The sequence below is a fragment of the Brassica rapa genome, chromosome A10 (genome assembly GCF_000309985.2).
Source record: "Brassica rapa cultivar Chiifu-401-42 chromosome A10, CAAS_Brap_v3.01, whole genome shotgun sequence".
NCBI classification, from domain to species: Eukaryota; Viridiplantae; Streptophyta; class Magnoliopsida; order Brassicales; family Brassicaceae; genus Brassica; species Brassica rapa.
In genome coordinates, this window is record NC_024804.2 from 9,296,053 (window position 1) to 9,321,067 (window position 25,015).

Consider the following 25,015-nt stretch of genomic DNA (forward strand, 5'->3'; position numbering starts at 1 on the left):
TACTAATAATCTTCCATTGCAAAGCCATAACATTAAATGACAAGATAACATTTATCTTATCTAACAACAAGAAACAAACAGACTCCATAAAAACCTGACACCCCAAAGAAATGCAAATACTCGTAGAGCTTATTGAAAAGATTAAAAACCCAAACCCAGACCCCAACCCTTATTTCTTGATATAAGATAGACTTAATCCATAAATTAACCTTTCTGATGTCCCGATTTCAGGTTTGAAGGTCCCTTACTCTCCAGTTGCTTACTGTTCTCCCCATGACGAATTCCCGGCTTAGCTGCAGCACGTTTACGAGGTGAAACTAGCGCAGAAGCGATCCTCATCTTTGTACTTCCTGCAGTGGCAACTTTTGGCTTAAACAAACGCTTACGGGTCCCCTGTTTCTTCGTCAATTCTTCTGCAGTTGCATCCTTATCTGCTTCAACCAAAACCTGAGCCTCTCCCTCATGAGCAGGAGCTTCCTCCTGTTCTTGACCCATGAGCATTCCCTCAGCTTCCTTCTCTGAGATATCCGGTAAGTCATCCGCAGCATCCATATCAATCTCATGTTCAAGAAAAATAGCCTTAATTTCATCCATCTCCATCACTTCCCCATCTTCTTCATCCTCCACCTGATTTTCTAAAAGACCTTGTATATTTTGTAACCCTTCCACTTCCTCAGTGGGATCCGAAATTACCTCTGTTCCATCCGCCTGTGTCGTAGTCAGTGCCTCTTGAAATTCCTGAGAAGGCGCGATTGTAAGCCCCTCCTAAGCCTGTTTGATCTCTCCATCCTCGCAGACCTCCTCCCGTGTTTCATTTTGAGCTTCCTGAACTCGTGCACGCCATGGAGATATATGATTCTGGTTCTCCTGACCACCCACTCGCGTTTCCTCTCTGTGCACCGGTCTTCGATATGAGTTCTCCCCATCACCGCGAGAGTTTTCACGATAGGTAGAGGTTCTCTTAGAACCTTTCTCCGGAACCTTCACCCATTTCGAGTTCGCTTCTTCAAACATTTTGCCTTTCCCCTTCCCGTAATGATCTCGGCTCTCTCGGTCTCTATTCTGTTGATTTCCATTACCGTTAATAACAACCCCTTTGTAGCTTATGGCCCTGTCATCGTACTTTCCTCCATCATACCAACCACCGTGTTCCTCTCTTATCTCCCTTTTTCTCTCTGGACTCTTTTTTGTGTTCATCTTCTCCAAAAGGCACTTCTCATCTTTATGGCAAAGACTGAAACATAGTTTGCAGTAGCCAAAGAGCTTCTCGTACCGCAAAGACACCAGAGCTTCCTCCCCCTCATAAAACACCCCTCCCTTAAAATCTATTGTGGTTTCGAAGCAAAGCTCTTTGAATGTGTCTACCACCACTTGGACTCGGGCCTGTTCCACATCAACCTCCACCGTTCTTCCAATAGCATCCCTGATACTTTCGTAAGTAGGAGCCGTTCTAAACTCCGAAGGAATGCCCAAAACCCGAACCTAAAACGGTATCTCCAACGGGAAGTGTTGAGACCTCTTTGGTTGCCATCTTGCCAGAGAGAGCATCCAATAATCAAAATGAAACGGTTGGAGCTTCAAGACCCCATCAATGTCTTCCTCATTTTCAAAGACGAACTGAAACATTCCATGTCCCAATTCTGTGCCGACAACACGATCTTCCAACTTCCAGATCTTTGGGATATTCGTGATCAACGCCTTCATTTCATGTTCCTCCGGATTCATGCATCTTCCAATCAACGTTTTGGAGAAAGATTTGACCAACTCAGAGTTATCAAAGTGAGGCACCAAAATCTTCAGCCTTTTGCGGGTCCCCTCTCCATTGTTGCTTAGCAGATGGCTCTGCGACATGATACAAAGAAAGCTTTGATCTTTTTTGAAAATAATTGATAGGAAACGAGAAGAACTTATGCAAAATATCAAAGACCCCAACATCCTTTTATAATGAGACCACATCGCCATTCTATTGTCAAGAAAATATTCAATAATGAAATCAGATCCTCCATAATTGCAACACTCCATTGCAATCTCGCTGATAGACACAATCCATGATCTTTGAAACCCAGTACCTCGGAGAATCCATTTTCTCCATATCCAAATAAACTCATATCCCAAATTGATCCCTTGTATCTCCTTACAAAGTGACAAAATCCACGACATGAAAGAAACTGAGAAATTACCGTGATAGAGACTTGATTTCATCTTAATGATGATGTAAACCCAGCCCTGATCACCTGATGATAGTTTCACCGAAAAACCCCTTCCTCTAGTCATCACTTTCCTTCGCGATCTTAATGAAATCTACTTTCCGTATCTCCTCGAACCTTTATTTGAGAGAAATCCACTCCGATCCACTTTCCCTCTTCGATGCCCGGATCCCATCGTCGCGACACCATAGAAACCCTAAATCACCTTGCTCAGCGCCAAGAGAGCATAAAAAAATTCTATACAAAAAAAAAGTTAATCAATTAATATACATTTTATGATGAAAGACACATCAAAACATAATCTCATCACTGGGATATCTGTATGGAAGTAAACTGGAGGGACTCATGAGGCGATGGTTCGAAGTAACGATATGAGTATTTGGACGTCTTTATACAAATACCATAGGCAATAAGTCTTTTAATTCTGCTTTAGCTCTTATAGTAGTATAGCTTCTTTTTTCTTCACACATGTAAAATGCCTATTCTTTTTACCACTATCAATAAATTTAAAATTTCATCCAAAAAAGAAATTATTCACAAATTTTTTACAATAGTTCCATATTGGAGAAATACAACCTTTAATGAAAAGACACATTAATGAAAAAACATAAATTTTAACAAAAATAGAAATTTTTATAAAAATGCACAACTTTACATTAATTGGGTTTGCTATTATTAGCAGATAAGATTCTATCGGAAAATAATTTTCTGACAGTTTATCCACTTATATATACTGTATCAAAATTCATTTACTTTATGATTCGGACGACGTATGGCTATGGTTGTAGATGCTACTTTCTGTATGATTTAATTTTACAAGAATAAAATGTTGGTCCGAGACAAAATTAATTGGTGTATCCTCGGACTTGATTAGCTGTGATGCTCCTTCTCATAAAGTGCCATTCAAGGATGACCAGGAATGTCTGCTACGAATCTAGTCCAGTTCTCTATTACTGCATCATCAAGTTTTTTTTGTTTTTCTACAACTCACACATGCTAATCTGTATAGTGGCATGGTGGTCGATAATCTAGGGTCTCATTGTTTAAATTCTTAGAGATTATGTATTTGATTTTCTCTGTCGAACAACAAGACTGCGTGTAGGTTGTTATATCATGTCATGGACTTTGGTTCCGCTTGGTTAACATAAAATGATTTGTCTTTTTTTTTTCTGTTATGAATCATAGTTCCACTCAGACAAATAAGGATATGAAATACTAATATTTTTGCATAATTGTTTATCGAACTAATATAATGCAATGCATAACATTCAGTATAGGTGTGTGAGAGAGATGAATGGTGGCAGCACAAATGCAACAAAAATACGTAACGTGCAACAATGTACATAGCCCAACTATGATTAAGACAATAATGCAATTCAATTAAGCTTTGCACTAAGGAGGAGTTGGACGCTTTCCTAGCTATAAAACAAAATTGAGTATAAGGAAAAAAATAAACGATTCACTAATTGTTACAACCCGTTCCGTATATCCCACCAGTTCCGTGGACTGTAGAGCAACAAATCGAACCCCTCATCTGTGAATTCTCCTTGGCTTTCCCATCCAGGTTATTGGTGCCTTTGACGTTCTTCGAACCCTAGACCTCATCCTTTAACAACATTCCCACATGATAAGTTGTCATCAATTGAATTGTAGATCAATTGCTGATAACTTGTCTTGTAAGAAGGTTGTTACAGGTGAGGGGTTTGGGTCGGTGCTCTGCAGAACCAGCCTGAAATCTATGGGACGAGTGGGATCCATGGAACGAGTGGGATCCACAGGACAAGTGTTACAATAAAAGTTAATTTTTATGTGAATTTCTGTCATGTGGACCTCAAACTGGTCATGTAGAACACATATTCTAAGTAGATTAATTGGTGATAATCTGTCTTGTGAGAGAGTCGTTAAAAGTTGAGGTCTTAAGTTCGAAGAACGTCGAGCGCACCACTAATATGTCTGAAAGAATTAGTGACAACTCAAAGGTGAAAGATTAGAGTTGTTGCTTTGTAGGGCTAGGTTGGGTTCACATGACAGATTGTCACACTAAAATTAATCTACCACTCAAGTTTTTTTAGTTTTCCATCTTATGACTGGTCTCGAGGTATGGTCTAAATGTTCTGGTATCTGTCGACCATGTCGAATTGACGCTAAAAATATTAAACTCTTTCGTATGGAACCTCAAATTATTATAGATTTCAGTATAAATAAAAAAATACATTATTGAGAATACGAGGCTTGTTTCTAAAATTTGTTTTTTTTTAACTTTCCCAAATTATTCTTTCACATTCTTTAATAAGTTATTCTTTCATATAAGATAAAATTCAATTGTATATTGTCTTATTCCCGATATTTTAATAAAACTGTAAGATTTTCAAGGTACTGTATATACTATACATAGTATCATAGTTATTTTCTGATTAGAAGTTCAGATAACTCTTAAGAAAACACTATACTAATGTTTGACAAGATAGCTCGATTGAAGATATTATGATCGGCTCAACAAGATATGTTAAGAAAACCTATGAACATATCAAGCGTTAAAAATTGACGGCAGATACCGAAAAGCTTAGCTATATATATATATATCTCAATAGATTATGAGAAGAAAAAAATGGCCTTATTATATATATTGAAGTGTTTTTGGTCCCCCAAGCAGAAGAAGATGATAAAAAAAAAGAAATGATCATAGGAGATAGGAACAGTGTCACGAGGAATGCTTGGATCTTCTCGGAACATATCTTGTCTATGTCTCCTTGTTTTGTCTCACTAGCACGTGCGATTATTATAGTTTCTTCCTCTCATCGTTTACCCAATTATATTTCTCTCATTTTTAAGTGGTATTCTTTGTGACACTATTCAATCGGCTAATCCTTACGAAACTTTGGTTTTGTTACCTAATTTCTCTCGGTTTGATGTAGGGCTGGGCACGGATACTCGATACTCGGTTCTTACCCGCTACTTGTCCCGTACTTGTCCCCGTAAATCAAGTACTTGTCGTGATCAAACCAAGTAACAAGTTTCTGAAATGAGAAACTTGCAAGTATAAGCCAAGTATCAAGTCCTTAAAAAAATATAACTACTTGACTCTTTTGTACTTGTTACTTGTTATAAATTTTTATAGTTTCAGAATTTTAATCCATTTACATTTTAAAATTGGATAAATCATGTTTCTTTTACTTGTCTTGTTTGTCTTATTTCACTTAAAATTCAAGTTCTCGACATTGTTAAGCCGGATAATAAGTCAATAAATCTTATTATTTGTAAATGTAAGTCATCAAATATCTTTATATCTTTTAATATTTGCCTAATTACTATTTTTTACCTAATATTCGCTACTTGTTTCTAATTTTTTTATTATATATTTAACAAATTTTATTTATTATTTATATTGTAACTGAAATCAAATAAACATATTATATTCGAGTAAAGATTTTTAATATAAAAAAAAACCAAAATTCATTGTATAAAATTATGCTTTATTTTACTTATTTGCAAATAATAAATACTTTTGAAACAAGTACTTGATTTTATCAAGTAATGAATCGGACCAAGTAACTTGCAAGTACTGATTTTTTTCTCGAGTACTTGATATAGCAAGTACTTGTTTTAGACAAGCCAAATTCAAGTCTCAAACACGATTACTTAAACGAGCCAAGCCAAGTATCAAGCCTTCGAAAATTAGCAAGTACTTGGTTTATGCCCACTCCTGGTTTGATGCATCGTATATAATACGTGGGCTAACAGCATTTGTGGTATTAAGAAGTGATAGATTTCGTTTTAAATTTCATTTTTTATTTGGTTGATTGAAGAATTTGATATCGAATTCCACACATCTTCCTATCAAAACAAAAACTCCTCCATGACAAAGTTTATGTAACATCCCTTGTGATATATGAAAAAACTTAAAAGGATTAATTTGTCTATCTATGTCACCAAAGTTAACTTACCTTTTCTTTCATACATCTTTTTAGAACTTCAGAGTTAAGCGTGCTTGGACTGGAGTAGTAAAAAGATGGGTGACCTATAGGGAAGTGATTTCCGATACCATGCGAGTAAGGCCAAAGCACGAGGAAAGGTCAGGTGGTGATTGTAGGGTCAATAAACGATGATTTTGAACCTTTGAAAAAATTAACAGACCGACCGTTAGAACGGGATGGGCCCCACGGGAAGAGAGAACAGGCGTGGATGGCTCATTAGCTGTAGGCGGTCAGGGCGTTACAAGAGGTATCGAACCTGGTTAACCATCTCGGTTCTGACCCGAGAGGTATCTTGAGACCTGTCGTGAGGCGCAACGAGGACATTGCGTTCTTTAAGAGAGGGTGAATTGTAACATCCCGAGTTGTGATATATGGAAAGGCTTAAGAGGATTGATTTGGCTGCCTATGTCACCAAAGTTGACTTACCTTTTCCGTCACACATCCGTTAGTACTCCAGAGTTAAGTGTGTTTGGATTGGAGTAGTGAAAGGATGTTTGACCTATTGGGAAGTGAATCGTGATACCGTGCGAGGGAGGCCAAAAGAATGGCCAGGTGGTGATTGCAGGGTCAGTAAACGATGATTTCGAGCCTTCAAAAAAATTAACTGACTGACCGATGGAACGGAATGGATCCACGGACCAAGAGAGCAGGCGTGGGTGGCCCATTAACCATGGACGGACGAAGCGTTACAGTTTAATTAAAACGCAACCTGTTTTCAAAAATTAAAAGATGTCAATGACCAATATAACTAACTTGACTTTATTCAAATGGTATCTTTATGAATAGGGCCATAAATAAGTCCATAACTCAAGAGGACATGTAACTATGGCTATTATCTAGAGTTATAAAACCATTATCTGGCTTTACAAGACAATCAATTAAATATGAAAAAGCTTTGTGATTATCATTATATTTTGGCAGTAAGATTTGAATCTAGATGCAATGTAGCCAATGGACTCTCTCTGTGCATGTACCCCCTAAATTCTTCTAGGACCTATATATTTGCAGAATAAGAAAGGAAGAAAATGATGCCTAGGCAAATCTTTTTGCCTGTCTTTTTGGGTGAATATGTCCTTCGACACAATAATTTCAAGCATTGGAATACCTGTATTTCTAATGAATATTTTAGTTTGGAAGCTATCTTGTCTCTAATGGTATAGGGTCTATATTTTTTTTAACCATTTATATATGTACGGGTAAATCTTCTGCTACAAAGTTGCTGCAAAATTATGGGCAGCAATTTTGTTTTTTTATAACAAAAGAGAATTACTTTAAACAATCCTTAGTCTTTTCTTTTTGGTGGAATCGGTCCTTAGTCTATATATTCGAATTCAAAGCACTTTCTTAGGTCTGGCTTGAACGAAACCCATATGTTTGTCCCCATCCGGATTATAGACTACTATGTTATGCAGCTTTAGTTAAAATGTGATAGATATAGAGAATAGTATATGGCCATAGGTAAATGCGAATCCAACGTGATATATTAACACTTTTTTTGTTCAACTGAGGATTTCATTAATCATAAAAACTAAGCGTTTAGCCCAATGAGCCCATTACAAGACATGAAAGACAAAGAACGGAGACAGCATTTAGCCAGCTCATCCGCTTCTCTGTTTTGTGATCGAGGCAAGAACGAGAAGGAGATTGAGCCAAATACAGAAGATATTTGATGGATGTCGCAGAGGATACAAAAATTTCTTTATCCTGCATCTTGGTGTTGATTGCTCGAATGAGTGTTAGTGAGTCGGAGTAGATTCTGAGATTGAGAATCTCGTGTTCTGCTGCCATGACGAGGGTTGATCTAATTGCTAGGGCTTCAGCCATCAAGGGGGATGAAACAGAGTGTTGGATTTCTGATCCTTGAATCGCGATTGTTCCGTTGTTCTCCCTGAAAATCCATGCTAAGCCGGCCCTCTTTGATGTCGCATCCCAAGATGCGTCCGTTGTGCAGATGATCGCGCTGTCGTCGCTATGGTTTCGAGGCATTGTCCTCCCGTCGATGCTGACCTCTGGAACATATACTGGCTTCTTTGGTGAGTTCCTTGGCTCTTGTGCTTGGTTCCACTCTCTCGCAAGCCTAATACCTCCTGATACGACCTCCTCAGGTAGCATGTTTCTGTCTTCGAAGAGGAGTTTGTTTCGAGCTGTCCATATGGACCAGAGGATCCAGGGAAGGATTGGGTTCTGAACTCCAGTCGGTGGGAGGCATAGGGCTCTTCTGAACTTGACCACCATCGATGTTATTGTGTCCTCCGCAGATGTGGGAATCGCTTGTCTTAGAGGTACAGCTTCCCAAACCTTCCTTGCAAAAGGACAGTTGAAAAATATATGCATTGACGTCTCTGTTTCCTTACATCTTGGGCAAGTGAGATCTGATGTGATGCCTCTATTCTGCAGATTCTCGCCAGTTGGGAGTGCTTTTTGGATGGTGGACCAGAGGAATACTTTGAGTTTAGGGGAGAAGAGTCCAGACCATATGTCTTTTACCCAGCGGAACTCTTGGTTCTCCTATTGTGGTGTTGTTGATGTTTGGGTGCTGAGGCTGTAGAGTAACCTGACTCGGCGGAGTACACTCCTGATTGCAAGGGTTGCCAAACAAAAATATCTTCTGCTCCTTTGGTTCTTGGTCTTATGGCTTGAATCTGTGACGCCAACGACGGTAAGATTTCCTCTAGCTTTCGTCGATTCCATTTGAGGTCTGATGTGAGGAGGTCTGAAACCTGCAGGTCTAACACTTCCTCAGTGCAGGGGCCGATTGGTTTCACATTCTTATCCAAAGAGATCCAGGAGTCTTGCCATACCTTTGTAGACATACCATTTCCAATTGCCTTCCCCAGGTGTGGCTTTAGGAGTTCTAGGCCGTGGAGAATGCTACGCCACCCATGAGAGCATACTGTAGGTACCGATATTTCTAGGATGCTTTTGTTGTGACAGTATTTCCCAATTAAGATCCTAGCAAGTAGGCAGTTAGGAACTGTGAGGATTCTCCATGCTAGTTTTGCCAATAGGGCTTGGTTGAACAGTTGGATGTCTCTTAGGCCTAGTCCTCCTTGAGCCTTTGGTTTTGTTAGAGTATCCCAAGAAACCCAGCACATTTTCCTTTTCCCATCAGGTCCGTCCCACCAGAATCTCGTTAGTGCAGACTGGATTCTTTTGCATAGTGAGACTGGTAATAAGAAGCATGACATAGAGTGGTTGGGGATAGACGTGAGAACTGACTTTAACATTGTGAGTTTGCCGGCTTTTGACAGGAACCTCGTAGTCCAGCTCAATGCTTTCTGTCTGATTCTATCTACCACGGATGTGAAGAGATCTTTCTTTTTTCTCCCGAAATGCTCCGGTAAGCCTAGGTATTTACCTAGCCCACCCTCTTTGTTGATGTTCAGAATTTCCTTCGCCCTTCCTTTCATCTCTGCGGGTGTTTTTGATGAGAATGTGATGGCTGATTTATTGCGGTTTATTTTCTGTCCAGATGCTTCCTCATACTCTGAGAGTATCTTCACTAGATTGGTGCAGCATTCGGCCGAGGCATTGCAGAAGAACATGGTATCATCTGCAAAGAGCAGATGATTCACTCGTGGGCAGCCTCTTGCGACTCTTACTCCTTCAAGTTCGCCTGTGGTGGCTGACCCGATAACACCTCTCCACAGAGTATGAATATATAGGGAGAGAGGGGATCTCCTTGTCTGATTACCCGGTAAAGTTTAACTGATCCATATACTGCATCATGTATAAGGTAGCTATAGGAGACTGTTATGATGCACTGCATGATCCACTGAATCCAAGTGTCACGAAAACCCATACGTTTCAAAACCTTAGCTATAAAACGTGATATATTAACACTTTCTATAAAAACGTGATATATATATCAACACTACTAATTAACCATTGTGTAAATTTCTTTCTATTTTCAATTGGTTATGAAAAAAGCTGCATAATACAATTGATTTACAATATTCAGTAAGTTAGTAAGCAAAAAAGAAAAGTATTCCATAAGCTTAAAGTTTGTATATAAATGTATAAGTAAAAACATCTTAGATTTTTTTCTGAAAAAATTCAAATAAAAAAAGTATAAACCAACAATAGTAGGCCTGAGTCCACACTATTGGGGACGTGACCTTGATGCACTGATTTCTGCAATATTTTGTCATCGCAGCCTAGACTAAGTTTGAAATCTAGACACAAGCGTCAAATTTCTGTCAAGTTTTGGATTTCGCCGTTGGTTTATGATTTCTGATTTTAAACAATCATAGAACGATCAAAATCAAAATTCTATCATCGATTTGCAAAGATTCCCACTTTATGTTTGCATATGTATATATATACAACCCGTATGGTATATTTAAACATGTGATTATTGTGATAGATTGCCAGGTATTTTAACTAATACTACAGAAAATGCTTAAGATTCATATAAATGACAAGCACATTCATACAAAACGAAAAAAAAATAGATCATGAAATCCACCTACTTATGATATCTTGTAGTGAAAATTTCCATAGAAGTATATATGAATTTCCTGAAGCAAGATAATAAAATTAGTGAATAAAAGAAACTCTTGAGATCAAAAATGAAGGTGGAATGAGTTCACATATACAGATCCAAAAGATATTAGCTGATATAAAGTGGTTCTAAAGGAAAGATTACAAAACAGAGTGAACTGAAGGACATGCTGATGGTTATCAAAAGGGGAAATAAGTGCTAATCAAAACTATTTTACTAGCTCTACTGGGTTAAACCATGTTTATCTTCTTACTTCCTTTGGAGATATGTGAGAGATTTGCGAGTGTCATTGCACATTTTTGGTGGAATTTAAATCCATCTAAAAGAGGAACTTAAACTTTGTTTACCAAGAGAGAAGGGTGAAATTGGATTCTGTCTGATACATGACCATAATATGGCACTCCTGGGAAAACAAATATGGCGATTAATTCAATTTTCAGACTCTCTGGTAGCTCGAGTTTTGTGTGGAAGATACTATTGACATAGCTCGCCATTGCGAGTAACTCGTTGGATAATCCTTCCTATGTAGTATTTCAACGGCAAGAAAATTACTGCTACTGGGGATTAGACAAAACATTTATTTAGGATATGAGGTTCAAATGTGGGAGGATCATTTGATTCCTATAACACCAGCTAGACCGGCAAAACCTAATGCCTCTGTGGTACATCTCTGAATGACTGTTGGTGAATTTATCAAAGGGGATTAGACATGGGATGTGGAGATTCTTCAAAATTATGTAGTCCAAGAAGATATACCACTGATTCGTTGTTTGGTCATAAGCCAAACCACCCATCGAGATATATATTTTTGGAGCTTCACAAATAGTGGTCAATATAGAACGACGAAAACTCGCGAGATAAATCTAATAAAATTTAGTAAAATTTGCATGCCAGAATTTATGGTTTTGTTCCCTCCGAAAATAAAAAACTTCGCGATATAAATTATACTTAACGGCTGTGTTATAGGACCGTTACGGCTGAGATACCGTTCGGATAGGATTTAAAGTTTAGGCTTCAAGGTATAGGATATATGGTTTAGGATTCTTAAGGATGTCTACTAGGAAATATAAGAAAGTACACACATTCAAATGAAAGTACATCGTATATGGTTTACTTTCTATGATTTAGGGTTCAAGATCAAGTTAAATTCTTGTAAGTAATTGTAAGAGAACATATATCTCAAGATCATTTTAGAGTCTCAACTTGGAAACTCAAGAAACTTCACACATTCAGTCAATTTATATTCTAGTCTTGATGTTGATAAGAGGAGCTTCAACATAATTTTTTTTAAGTACTTCAATTACAATTTCCAATCTTATGGTATGTTTGAGGCATGACTGAGTTATATAAACGATACGACTGAGTTATCTAAACGACACAGATGAATTATATAAAAAAAATCCGATTTTAGGGTATGTTTGAGGTATGGCTGAGTTATATAAATGACACGGCTGAGATATATAAACTACACGGCTGAGTTATATAACAATGCATAACTCAAATACAAAATAAACATAGCATAACTCAAATACAAAATAACGTGAAGGAAGTCTCCCGTATGGAAATTGTGATTAATGTCTTTATTTTCAAGATTAGAAGCCCTTTCAGCGTAAGGTCTTGGAGGGTAATCTTGTGCTTGATCTTCAAAAGCATCCATCTGATCGTAAAATACATATATAACATATCAATAATAAATCAGACGTAAAGCATACAATTTACCAACCACAAAAAAATACTCATCCACAATTATATATATAAATCAGTCTCGATAGAGAACTAACTCAGCCACTACTGCAAATATAAATCAACCGCAATAGAAAACTAGGGCTCCGATTAGTAAGGACTGTTGCTTTAGGCTGTGACTTTAGATTTTTGGTTGTAGAGATTTTGGCTTTAAAACTGTGATTGGTAGTAAAAGCCATGAAAATGACATTTGTTATTTTACAAATGAACATTTGTTATTTTACAAATGAACATTTGTTATTAAAAATAAGATTTATGTTATTTCAATAATTTTTATTTTTAATTATACTGCCACTTTATATATGCATTATGTTATAAATTTATCAAATTTTTAATATAAGTTAGTAATTCTTTTAAAAATAAACTTTATAGATTTTAATAATAAAATTTTGAAAATGGTAGGCAATATGGATCTTAAAATAACAAGTAAAAAAGATAGATGATTGATTCATAAAATGTTTTCATAATATAACTAATATAGATTTGTATAAAGATTATAATGATGATGGGAGAAGAAAAATCATATTTTCAAAAAAAGAAAAGAATATATTTTGTTTTCAAAGCTTTGTTTACTAGGCTTTAGGTAAAACAAAAGAAAGAGAAGAGAGAAGTGAATATTGGCTTTGAGAACTTTAGAGAGGTTAATGTTAAAAAATCCTGATTGAAAAAAAAAGCTGTTAAGGCTGTCAAACCTTTTAAAACCTTGAAAGTCATAACACCAATCACACCCTAGCTCAGCCACAACTGCATATGTAAATCAAACTAACTTACGCAGAAATGGATATATAAATAAACCGCAATAGAAAACTAACTCAGCCACACCATAAATCAAACTCAATCACAAACTTGAAAAACAGAAAGGTAAAGCGTCGAAACATACCAGAGTAGACGACTTTAGACGATTTCAGAATAGACGATTTCAGAAAAGATGATTTTGGAAAAAACGCTTGCGGAGAAAGCGATTTTAGAGAAGACGCTTGCGGAAAATACAGTTTTGGAGAAGATGATTTTGAAGAGGACACTTGCGAAGAAGACGATTTCAGAAAAGACGTTTGCGGAGAAGACAATTTCGAAGAAGATAATTGCGGAGAAGACAATTTCGGACGAAAACAACGATGTCTGCTCAAACGGCGGTGAGGGTTTAATCAACGAATGAAGTTTTAAGTTAAACTTCGTTTGGTTACCTTTTCTATCTTTTGATCAGAGTGTGACGTCGATTATAATTATTTGTGACATAGATTTTTAATGATTTTAATCGTTTTTTAATTATTAATAATTTCAGTTAGGAAAAACTTAGCAAGAGTGTTTATTGTAATTTACTACGGGTTTACAAACATTTGAATAATTTTCAAAAGATGTATGATATAGTAGTCATATAACAACTTTTATGTGGTATTTGAGTAATAATCTCCAAATTATCCCGGAATCTAACTTTATCTTTAGAAAATACACACCTCGTGCTGATTTTACTGAAACAGTACAAAAGCGGCTGGCAAAAATGGATCATTGGCCTTAACTATTACCAAGAAGTCTAGAACCCACTTACAAGGGACTATTTTCACCTTGGTTACGAAATATATATTGATAACGTTTTGGATATTATGTTTTTGGAACTTCCTTTTTTGCTTCTCTGTGTTCGATTTAAATGTTTTGAGTTACAATTATGATAATATAAGGAGTTCAGTCATGCAAATATATGATGACATCCCCGTATGACATCGCTAAGACAAGAAAAGACAATTTTGCACAAAAGGTAAGAAATACTGAAACACCATTGGTCCAGAAAGTAAAACATGGGTAGGCACATATATGATTACATATATAAAAAGAAACTATTTAACTTACATATATGGGGATAAAAATAGCCAAGAAAATCTGAAAATATTTTCTTGATTCTGCTAGATGCCTATATGACCTATATATGTGCCCATTCATGTAAAAAGAAAAAAAAAGAAGAAAAAAATCCTTGATCCACATCTGATGACACATTCACATGGAATCATCACATCAAACTATTTAATTCAAGAGAGACTAACAACAAAAAGACGCATTACAAGTTGCTCTCTCTCTCTCTCCCTCTCTCCCACTCCATGTATAAAGTACTAATATACTCCATCTCTACTCCTAGGCTCCTAGCTGCTCCTTTTCCATGGATTGATTCTTCACGTTCAATTTTCTGTTAAAATAATCAAACAATAATTAATACATGATCAAAAGTAACTGTAAAATTAAACACAAAATGATATCTACAACATACCGAAAGATTTCTTGCAATGAAGAACGGCTTCGTAAATGGAACTCTCTGAATCGCAAGACCTTCTCCAATAATAATCATCTGCAACACTTATTCTTGGCGACGACGTTGTTTCATCAGAATAAACTCTGCTTCTGGACAACGTCCTTACACGGATCCTCGTGTCGCTTCCAATACCTCCAGGTGATCTAGCGGATCTACATCTCCTTAATCTTTTACACAATGGGGTCAAAAAATCAAGATACTTGAACAAAACCCATTTCGACACTTTCAATTTTATATAAGGAGACTTGTTCTTAATGTCACGTGTTTCGATCTTCTTCTCCTTTTTCGTATCCAACGGCTTATATTCTTCCTCGGTAGCTGCTGACGTGGCTTTTGATATATAAGGCACGACGTAGCCGTCGCGGATAAGCTCGTCGGCGTGAACTAAAGAGTGATCTTGGTCGGAGAAAGAGACAAAGTTATCGAACTTAAAGCTACTTTCATGGGCTTTGTTGATGAAGAATCTTCTTGAAGGAGGCAATCTTGGATCCATCTCGATGAAGGAGGAAGAAGAAGAATCTTCGTAGGTTTGATGATAATCATCAATGGAAGCTTCTAAAGAAGGAAAGTTAACTAACCAACTGTAAGAGAAGCTGTCTACGGGAACTAGTGCCATTGAAGCTTCTTGTTGATTTTCTTCCATGGCCACTTTCTTATTTTTTTTCGGGGATATGTACTCTTGAAAGTGTTCAGAGGTAAGAGGTTTGTGTTTCAGAAACAAATGTTTTAGTGAAGAACAATGTTCGGTGTGTATAAATACATGAAAGGACATAGACACATATAGAAGCAAAGATATATTTTATTTTATTTTCTTATAACGGTAATATATTATATTATGTGGTTAGTTTGGTAAGAAACAATATATATTAATATTTGGAAAAGAATAAGAAAAGAAAATATACATAAGAGTTTGTGAGCCCATATATACTAACCTCTCATTACGCTGTTGTCTTCTCCACTTTCCACTCTTTTTATTTTTATTTAGTTTACTCTTTTCCATATACAAAAGTTCTTTTAGTTATTTATTCCATTGTAGCATCGTATTTATTTTTTAATTAGACATATCATTCAAAGCTTTTTTTTTAAGAATCACCAAAAGAACGATGCAGGTTGACGCATGTCTCATGGGATTTGGAATACAAAAAGAAAGAAAGACATAAATTAGTTATATTAGATCTTTTATGAGAGTATATGGACTGAAACTTAATTAAGACCAACTTTAATGAGACACCAAAACACTAAACTTTGATTTTTTTGTGAATATTATTTCACTGATGTTATACTATTTATTACACCAAATATCAAAATGTATTTTTATAAATTATTTATTAATATAGTTAAATTAGTATTAAAAATAGCTTAAATTTATAATTAAAACTAAATATATTGTATAGTTTTGTGTTTTCATTTTATTTTCAGAAAAATAAAATAAAAATTATTTTATATACTTTATATCTTATTTTAATAACATATATTTTAATTTTTAACTAATATTTTATAAAATATAAAATGTAAAAAAAATCTTATAACATAAAATTACAAAAATTTAACGGGATAAAACTTAAATGTGATTATTATCAATTAAATAACTAAAATATTAATTTAATAATATATAATATTATTTTGGTATGAAATTTGGTGTTGTGGTTGAATAAACAAATTGACATTAAACTATCAAATTTGGTGTTATGATTTGGGTTACCCTAATCTTTCAAAACATACATCCTTATATGACTAGTATGAGTAGAAACCTAATACAAGACCCTATATCATTATTTACTAGAAAAATGTTTGATATTTTCATGATGTATGGCTATATGAAAAATATTCATATTTAGCTGTAAGAAAAAAATGTGGCTAAAAAAACAGCGGCTAATCGTGGCTATAGCCACAGTTTTGCCACAACAAATTTATGGCTATTTTAACCATGGATTTGTCATAGAAATAACCTGGCTATATACACACTGTTTTGGCCACTGATTTATCTTGCTAGACTTCATCCACGAATATTGAGAATGACTTATCGAGGCTTTATATATAGCTACGATTGTACATTACTATATCATGGATATAAATAGCTATAGTGTTGACCACTGTATTATCTTGGCTATATATATCTTCAGTTTGGCTACTGAATCATCGTGGCTAGTCTTAGCCGTGATTTGTTTTTTAATAATGGCCATATATTGTCACTGTTGTAGCCACATTTTTTCTGTTTTCATTATCCAATTGAAAATCTAATTTAATTGATGTTGTATTAAATTTAAAATCTAAATAAGCTAACACAAATTCTGACAAAAAGCCACATGTTCTTTGATTGTCTTTTCTCATCGTTCATTTGGAAGAAACTTAGCAATGGGATCCTGCAAAATTCTTACTCTGCTAACTGGAATGCTCTTAAGATAATCATTGTAGACAAGTCTCTTGATGCAAAAGCACTATTTTGCGTCAGATATGCAATGCAGTGTGAAATACATAATATGTGGAGAGAGCACAATAGAAGAAGGCATGGTGAAGCGCCTCCGCAACATGCAACCTTTGTAAAGATTGTTGAGAAGCAAATTAGGAACAAACTCATCCTTGTAAGTGTGAGTAAAGCGAACAAACTGGGGGCAGAGGGTGTCCTTGCGGTTTGGTTCGGAAGTAGGGAGTATTTTTTTTTTTCGGTTGGAGAGTTATAAAAGCAAGATGCACTTGATGTAAAGCAGTTTTTTTTGGTGAATACAAATTTAACATTCATAAAAAAAAACAATTCTCACAAAATACTAAATTATTTATAATATAATTATACACTACATATTATAATTGTTCATGATAAATGTTGAAAGCAATGTAAATAAGGACTACATCAAAAATGCCTATACAAAACATTAACAACAACTAAGAGTTTAAATCCATGTGAACAAGATGACACCACAAGAGCAAAACAATTACCTCTACAAAGGCATTACAATCCCACAGATCGACATCAAACATCCATCTATGACTTCTCTAGCTGGGTTGGAGGAAGGACTTGTGGCTGAATTGTTGGAGTAGGTTAAGTAAGAAGTTTCACTATCTGTTCAGGAATAGCAAGAACATTGGCTTGATTAGTAGCAATAGGTACATAAGCAGAAGAGACATGGATCTTTTGGTGCAGAATATTATGGAAGTGCTGATTGATGGCAACCCTTGTTGCTGTCATGTCTGCCTTGCCATCACCAATATCAGCCGTGATGCTTTCGAGGCATGTTTCCATACTAGATAACCGTATTTCCATATCGAAGTTGCAGATAAAAGACGCTGTAACTTTTGCCAGATGGAGGATTCTTCTTGTATAGGGCGCTACATGCCTTTTTTGGCATGAGTTGTCTATGAAAGAAAAGTCAAAACAGTCAAAATAGAACACATCAAAATAGTCTAAACAAAATACAATTAGAACACATAAACACATTTTAAACACAACATATTTAAATAATCAAAGCTTAACTCTAAATAAAATAGAACACATCAAAACAGATTCTAAAGAATTCGTACACAAAGCAAAACATAACACATCAAACAAATTCTGAACTCGTACACTAATCAAAACATAACACATCATTTTCTAATAATCAAAGCCTAATTCTAAGAAAAACATGCATATTAACAACTTCCATCTACAAAACTTCAACACTAGGAAAAAAATAACAAGATTGTAATAATAAGAATATAACATTCAAATAGAATGTTTAACAGGACGCGTGAAGGAGCTGATGTTGCGCTTGGATTCTTCAGTGAGCTGTGTGGCTTTCATCTCAGTTTGAGTGACGATTTCTTCAGCTCGGTAGTCCAAAAATGTACCATCTTTGTGTGTGTGTGTGTGTGTGTGTCTTCCAGACAGCCAATGTATAATGGTGGTTCTTTAGCATCATTCTCAACTATCTGAAAACAATTTTTAAAGAGCATTAGATAAAGCATATATTTAAAAGAATTAAAGACATTAAACGATACCATGTTTTATCCAATGCGTGCAAAGGAACAAGGTCTTGCATTATCCTTGTGAACCCAATTATCTACAAGGTCTGAGTTGCGGCTCTTGGCAGCTTTCATGCTCTTCTTTCGTGATGGTTTATTAACCAATGTTCCATGAAGTTTGTCTAGTCTTCATCGTTAATGTACTTTGGTTTTTTGTTTTGCCTCTTCTTCTCGCTAATCCTTTTCCCAACTAATATTCTCATCTTCTTCTTCCAAACACCAGAGACCAAGTCGTTGAACTGAAGTTTCCAATAATAGTTTTGCTACAAGGAAAGCAAAATAATTAGCAAATAAAAGGAAAACATAATATCTATGAAAATGGTTTAAGTTGAAACACATACCACAAACGTTTGCCATCATACTTTCATCATTTCTTAGGGAACATACATGCAACTCTTCCTTTGTTCCATATAATAACATTTCCATGTTGCACGGATAAATTGGTAGATAGAAGGGTCAATAACAAACCAGAAAAGATAACAAATAGCAACATTAACAATATTCAATGTATAGCATAAGCAAAAAAAAACTATATATAACTATATGAAACAATTCGAATAACTATAAAATCAATATATATATATATATATATATATATATATACATATATCACATAATGTCTAGATCAGTGTAACATAAACACAATCAACAAAATGTCTAATTTAATCTAATAGAAACACAAGTAATGTCTAACTTATCATAGAGCTCCATTGACTTTATTTGGATGGAGATGTTGCTGGGATTTCCTAGCAGGAACATTGAACATCACATTTTGAATCATTTATGAGTAGCTATTTGAATGAGGTGAGAAAACAGTCGGTCTCATAGTTCCTAATGGCATTGGTGGAGACATATATGATGTGCGTGTTACTCGTCTTGATTTCATATTTGTTCACAAAAGAAGAAATATAAGGATTAGTCACAACCAAAACGAAAACCAACTCAGAAAAATAAAACAAAGTATAGTCGTAATCCAAGATGAAACCTTAAACAATCGTAATCCAACTTGAAACCCTAAAAAATTGGCAACATCAAAATCAATTGGAAAAATCAAAACCCTAAACAATCGGCAAAACGAAAAAATAAATCAGAATTTAGTCCAACTTGAAAATCCAAAATCAAAACCCTAAACAAGCAAGGAACGAATCTACGAATAAGAATTGAAAATCAAAAACCAGAACTCTAAACATGCAAGGAATGAATTGAAGAAGGACGGTAAAAAATCCAAAACAAAACATGCAAAAAAAATCAAATAAGAAGGATCAAAAATCCATAACCAAACCCGTAAAACTTATAGAAGAAGAATCGAGGAAGAAGAAAAGAACATACAAGTACATTAGAACGATAGACAGCGATACAATGAAGATATGAGGTGGCGAGTCCAAGGACGTTATATGGCAAGACGAAGATCGGATGACGAGGCTTTTGGATTGGAGAGAAACTTGAGAGTCGGAGAGAAACTTGTTTTTTCTAAGTGTTGTAATGAGAATGAGGGGAGTTGATCAAAAGAAAATGCTAAAATTTAGCCTCAAAAAAATAACGTGGCTATATTGTGGCTCTACGATATTTTTTTAGGGATAATTAAAAACGAAACCAAATAAATTGGAGGCAAATCCAAATTATTCGGGGAAAACCAGTTTAATTTTTGGTTTATTTTTAAATATCCACTACCCAGCCATTGAATAGTTGTGGCTAAGTTTCATTTAACTGCAAAACCAAAATTTAATCGAGCCAATTCTTATTTTTTTAACACAACCACATATTAGTAGTCACTAAACTGTTACTATTTAACCCTAAGTATTTGTCTCTAAACACTAACCCCTAAACATTTAAACCAGTGTATGGTTTATATCCTAAACACTTGAACCATTGTTTTATAACATAAACATTTTACAACACAATTTATAACATAATCATTTATGGAGACACATGTTGATTATGCCACTAAATATTGGAAACAGTCGCCTCGGGTTGGTATATGCGCTTTAGACAATCTGTAACCGGCATGTAAAACATTCTCTGTTTTGGTATTTGTTTTACTTGTCACACGAATAATAGTAACATTCTCTGCCACAAAACCGACAGGTGAGAAAATTAAGATCTTCTCTTTTCCAAAATAGCATACAATTACCCTCGCAAACATCAATCTTATGTACTAGTAACTCAAGCGCCAATGTCAGCTTCTTTGTTTCATAGTATGATGATAGAGCTTAATAAAACCGTAGAAGCATTTTTAAAGCTTCAGTAAACTCTTCTATACATGAGTTTGCCAAATTATATCTTTACTTTCATCATGCACAATGTAAGATACAACTGAGAAATTCATTCTTCACACCATCGTAAAGCGGTTGAATTGTCATTTCAAATGCTTGAAAACACTATCATGAAATGACTCTTCATTGATGGTCTCTTCTATAGGTTCTGAGATGTGGTGCTACATCTTTTCCCATGTAATCATATGTTTCAGAACCATGATAGTAACCATAATATTCAACATTCCTAGTACTATTCTCTCACATTTTCTTCAGCCGACAATTCCTTTGCCCCAGAACTCTCACCAACATCATAAAAAATTTCTCCATGACACGTCAATATATAGTAATTTCCCTAAATCTAGACGAGAAAATATGTCTTGAAATGATTTATGCATCCATATTTTTCACAATAAAGTATTACTCTCTCGATAAGATGTTTGATTACAAGCAAATAGAATAAAAGTGTTACTACCTTGATATAAACATTTGAAATACAATTATATTCTGGATCAACTCTCTGATCCATCCACTGTCTCGACTGAAAATAGAATGACATAACCAAGCCAGGACGACACAGTGGTCTTGAGGGAGCTTTGGCCCCAATATGAACCCGAGTTCGAATCCCGCTGGCCACCATCGATTAAAATGGGGTGAAAAGGCGGGTCTCCAGGATGCCTTCTGCAGTGGTGTACTTAGGTGCTACTCGGGTTCCCTCCGGGGTGTCCAGATTACCTGGATTATCAAAAAAAAATAGAACGACATAATCCTTGTTCAAAAGAAAAACATCAACTGCTTACAATATTTTTGTTATATCCTCAAATGAAAAATATTTTGTCCAGAAGTTTAATTATATAGTTGATCCCATCCCCGATCTCTCCACATATAAACGTGGTTATTTTTAAAATTTATCCCTCATTATATATTCTTCGACATAGACAGAAAAAATGACGTTGAAAACCAGCCATAGTTTCGCCTTAGCCGCAGTATATAGTTTTTGATGATTCGATGAGACAACACGTTTCCACTGATCTGTTGGTGGAAAATTTCAAAACTATAACCACCTAAATGACATGGCAAAACCATGATTTAATAGTACATCTCTAACCCATAATACTGAAAACTACACCATTTTAGTGTAATTTTAACACAAAACTATTTTTCTCCAACCACAGCACCAAAACTCTATTTTATTTTTATATAACTAAACTAAATTTTATATTATTATTTAATATATAAAATAAATTAATTTTGTCATGTAATTATATTACACAAAAATATATCACACGCAATTATTTTTAAATAAATATTTATAATTTTAACATATAACAATATTAAAATGATAAATTAAAATAAACTATTTCAATATATGTAATATATTGATTTTATTTATTTATTTCACTATTTTATATGTATTTATTTTTCCTCTAATAATTATTAAACTAATATTTATTATTAAAAATAAAATGAATAGTATTTTGTATAGTGAACAGTGGTGTATGAACAGTGTTTAGCGTTGTGAATAGTAACATGCCAAATTTGATGGAGTATTCTAATTTTACACTAAAATAACGTGATTTTAGCAGTTTGATTGAAGAGGATTTGATATAGAAATTACAGTTTGTATTTTGATGTTGGATCGGAGATGACCTTAGCCATAGTATAAACGTGGCTAATAAAACAACAATGAAGTTTCAGTGGCAATATCATGGTTAACATATTATCTACGGTTATTTTCGTGGTTTTTTCATGGTTATTTTCATGGATATATAGTGGCTAATCTGGTTATATTTATTTTTCTGGTCAAAACGTGGTTATTTTAACCATATTTTTTTTTGTAAAAAATTATATTAACCATAAGCCACGGTTATTCTTAATTATGGCTAAATTGTTAATTGTGGTGGGTTTGTGGTAAAATTATAACTTTCCTGCTTCAGCCACGATTTTTCTATGGCTAACTCATGATTATGTTGAATTTTTTATTAATGATTTGACCAAGTAAATAATAACTTAATTTCCGGTAAAACTTAAATTCAGGTCGATAAATTACTATCAAGCTATCACTGCTTGATTGAATGATGGCCACCAAGCTACCACCGATGTATTACGTTTTAAGATAGAAATTTTCAGAGCATTGCAAATGAAGAGGACCACGAGTAATAAATGAAAGAAAACAACGTAAAGAAACAAAACTAAATATAAAGTCATTTTCATAAACAATAAAATATTTAAAATACAGAAATGGGTTAGGAGAGGTGAAAGAGAAGGGGGTGGGGGAGAGAGATAGAGGTCCCGGGAAGTGTCGGGATGCGAGGCGAATGTTGTCCAAAGTTTAGGGGACAAAAGCCGAAAACAAAAAGTGACGTGGAGACTCATCAAAGTCTTTCTTTAGGCCATTTTGCATGGTCTTTTTAAAGGTTACGTTTGAGATACTTGAACTAAGTTTTTTTAAGGGTTTTTAGTAATTAAACTCTTCAAACTAAAGATGAATCGTAAAAAAAATCCTCAACTAAAAATCCTGTGAAATAAACCCTCAACTTTAGTTTCGTTAACATATGTTACCCTCCGTCTAAAAAACCGGGACGGAGGGTGACATATGTTAACGGTTTATAAGTTGAGGGTTTATAATGTTGAAAACTTAGTTGAGGGTTTTTTTTTACGATTCAAAAATAGTTGATGGGTTTTATCACTAAAAAGTCATTAAAGGATTTTTAAGTTATTTATTATCCATTTATACATTGTTTTAGATTGATTTGTAAGCCTTTAAAACTAATTTATATTTTTAATACATTAATTTATTATAAAATTAATTTATACATCTTAAATTAATAATTTTCAACACGATTTACAACTTATTATAACTTCAAAATATTAAATTATTTGATATTTGGCAATAGTGATATAAAAAAAAATTATGTGTTTATATCGTCATTTTCAAATATCAAATAATTGAAAGTTTGTAAGATATATTAAGTCTTATGTAGTGTTGAGGATAATTCATCCATGAAGTCAATCTTTCTATTTGGAGTATGACGTACTTTTTCTTATTTTCATAATTTTCGTCATCAGGCTCATACTTTCCTATTTTCCTATATTGTTCTTGATTTATTGTATTACTTTATGTTTCAAATATATTATTGATCAAGAAAATAAAAATATAATGTAGTTATTCAGAAATCAATGAGAATAAAAATAATCATGCATTACTTTGGAGGAGGGAGGAGTATGAGCTGGATGACAGAAATCATGAAAATAGGAAAAAGTGTTATACTCTAAATAGAAAGATTGACTTCATGGATGAATTATCTCGACACTACTTAAGACTTAATATAACTTAGAAACTATAAATTATTTCATATTTGACAATGACGATATAAACACACAAATTTTTTTATATCACTATTGCCAAATATCAAATAATTTAATATTTCAAAGTTATAATAAGTTCTAAGTAATGTTAAAAATTATTAATTTAAGATGTATAAATTAATATACAAATATATTAATGTATTAAAATTTATAAATTAGTTTTAAAGGCTTATAAATCTTAAAACAATGTATAAATGATAATAAATAATTTAATAACATTTAATGACTTTTAGTGATAAAACTCCTCAACTAAAGATGAATCGTAAAAAAAACCCTCAACTAAAAATTCAGTGAAATAAACCCTTAACTTATAAACCGTTAACATATGTCACCCTACGTAACGGTTTTTTAGACGGAAGGTAACATATGTTAACGGAACTAAAGTTGAGGGTTTATTTCATAGGATTTTTAGTTGAAGGTTTTTTTTTACGATTCATCTTTAGTTGAGGGGTTTAATTACTAAAAATCCTTTTTTTAAGGTTACGTTTGAGATAGTTGAACTAAGTTTTATTAAATGTAATTTTTCGCATATTCCCTATATATTATTTGAGAAGCATTACAACTTTTTTTTGTAGCCACATGTCATCACTATGATGATTCTTAGAATCATTAGAGAAATATGTTGGTCCATCTAATTATATAATAAGTTTTTATTAAACTAACAATAAATT

The 25,015-nt window shown here is 34.2% G+C and overlaps 2 protein-coding genes across 7 annotated transcripts; both read right to left on the reverse strand.

Moving 5' to 3' along the window:
* On the reverse strand, window positions 1-23,524 carry LOC103844771 (probable membrane-associated kinase regulator 6). Of its 6 annotated transcripts, XM_033281984.1 has the most exons (5): window positions 20,053-23,524; window positions 19,065-19,122; window positions 14,686-18,986; window positions 2,181-14,604; window positions 1-1,842 (listed from the first exon to the last, which is right to left on the reverse strand). In XM_033281984.1, the coding sequence occupies exons 3-4, from the start codon at window positions 15,497-15,499 to the stop codon at window positions 14,597-14,599; spliced, it is 822 nt and encodes a 273-aa protein (XP_033137875.1). In that variant the 5' UTR covers window positions 15,500-18,986; window positions 19,065-19,122; window positions 20,053-23,524; the 3' UTR covers window positions 1-1,842; window positions 2,181-14,596. The 6 variants fall into 6 exon arrangements, with proteins under 6 accessions (XP_033137875.1, XP_033137874.1, XP_033137873.1 ...); XM_033281983.1 differs by having other exon boundaries at window positions 14,686-19,122; XM_033281982.1 differs by having other exon boundaries at window positions 14,686-19,598.
* Window positions 7,718-9,726, reverse strand: LOC103846086. The gene is made up of 2 exons (XM_018655359.2): window positions 8,736-9,726; window positions 7,718-8,625 (listed from the first exon to the last, which is right to left on the reverse strand). Exons 1-2 carry the CDS (start codon window positions 9,724-9,726, stop codon window positions 7,718-7,720), a joined length of 1,899 nt encoding a protein of 632 aa, XP_018510875.2.
* Window positions 23,525-25,015: the final 1,491 nt, after the last annotated feature.

What these genes read in the sequence shown, in the direction of transcription:
- LOC103846086 (XM_018655359.2), bottom strand. Translation starts at nt 9,726, where the DNA reads ATGTTCTTCTGCAATGCCTCGGCCGAATGCTGCACCAATCTAGTGAAG. An exon ending in AGTGTACTCCGCCGAGTCAG is followed by an intron (nt 8,626 to 8,735) that starts GTTACTCTACAG and finishes CTAAACTCAAAG; the next exon opens with TATTCCTCTGGTCCACCATC.
- LOC103844771 (XM_033281984.1), bottom strand. Translation starts at nt 15,499, where the DNA reads ATGTCCTTTCATGTATTTATACACACCGAACATTGTTCTTCACTAAAA.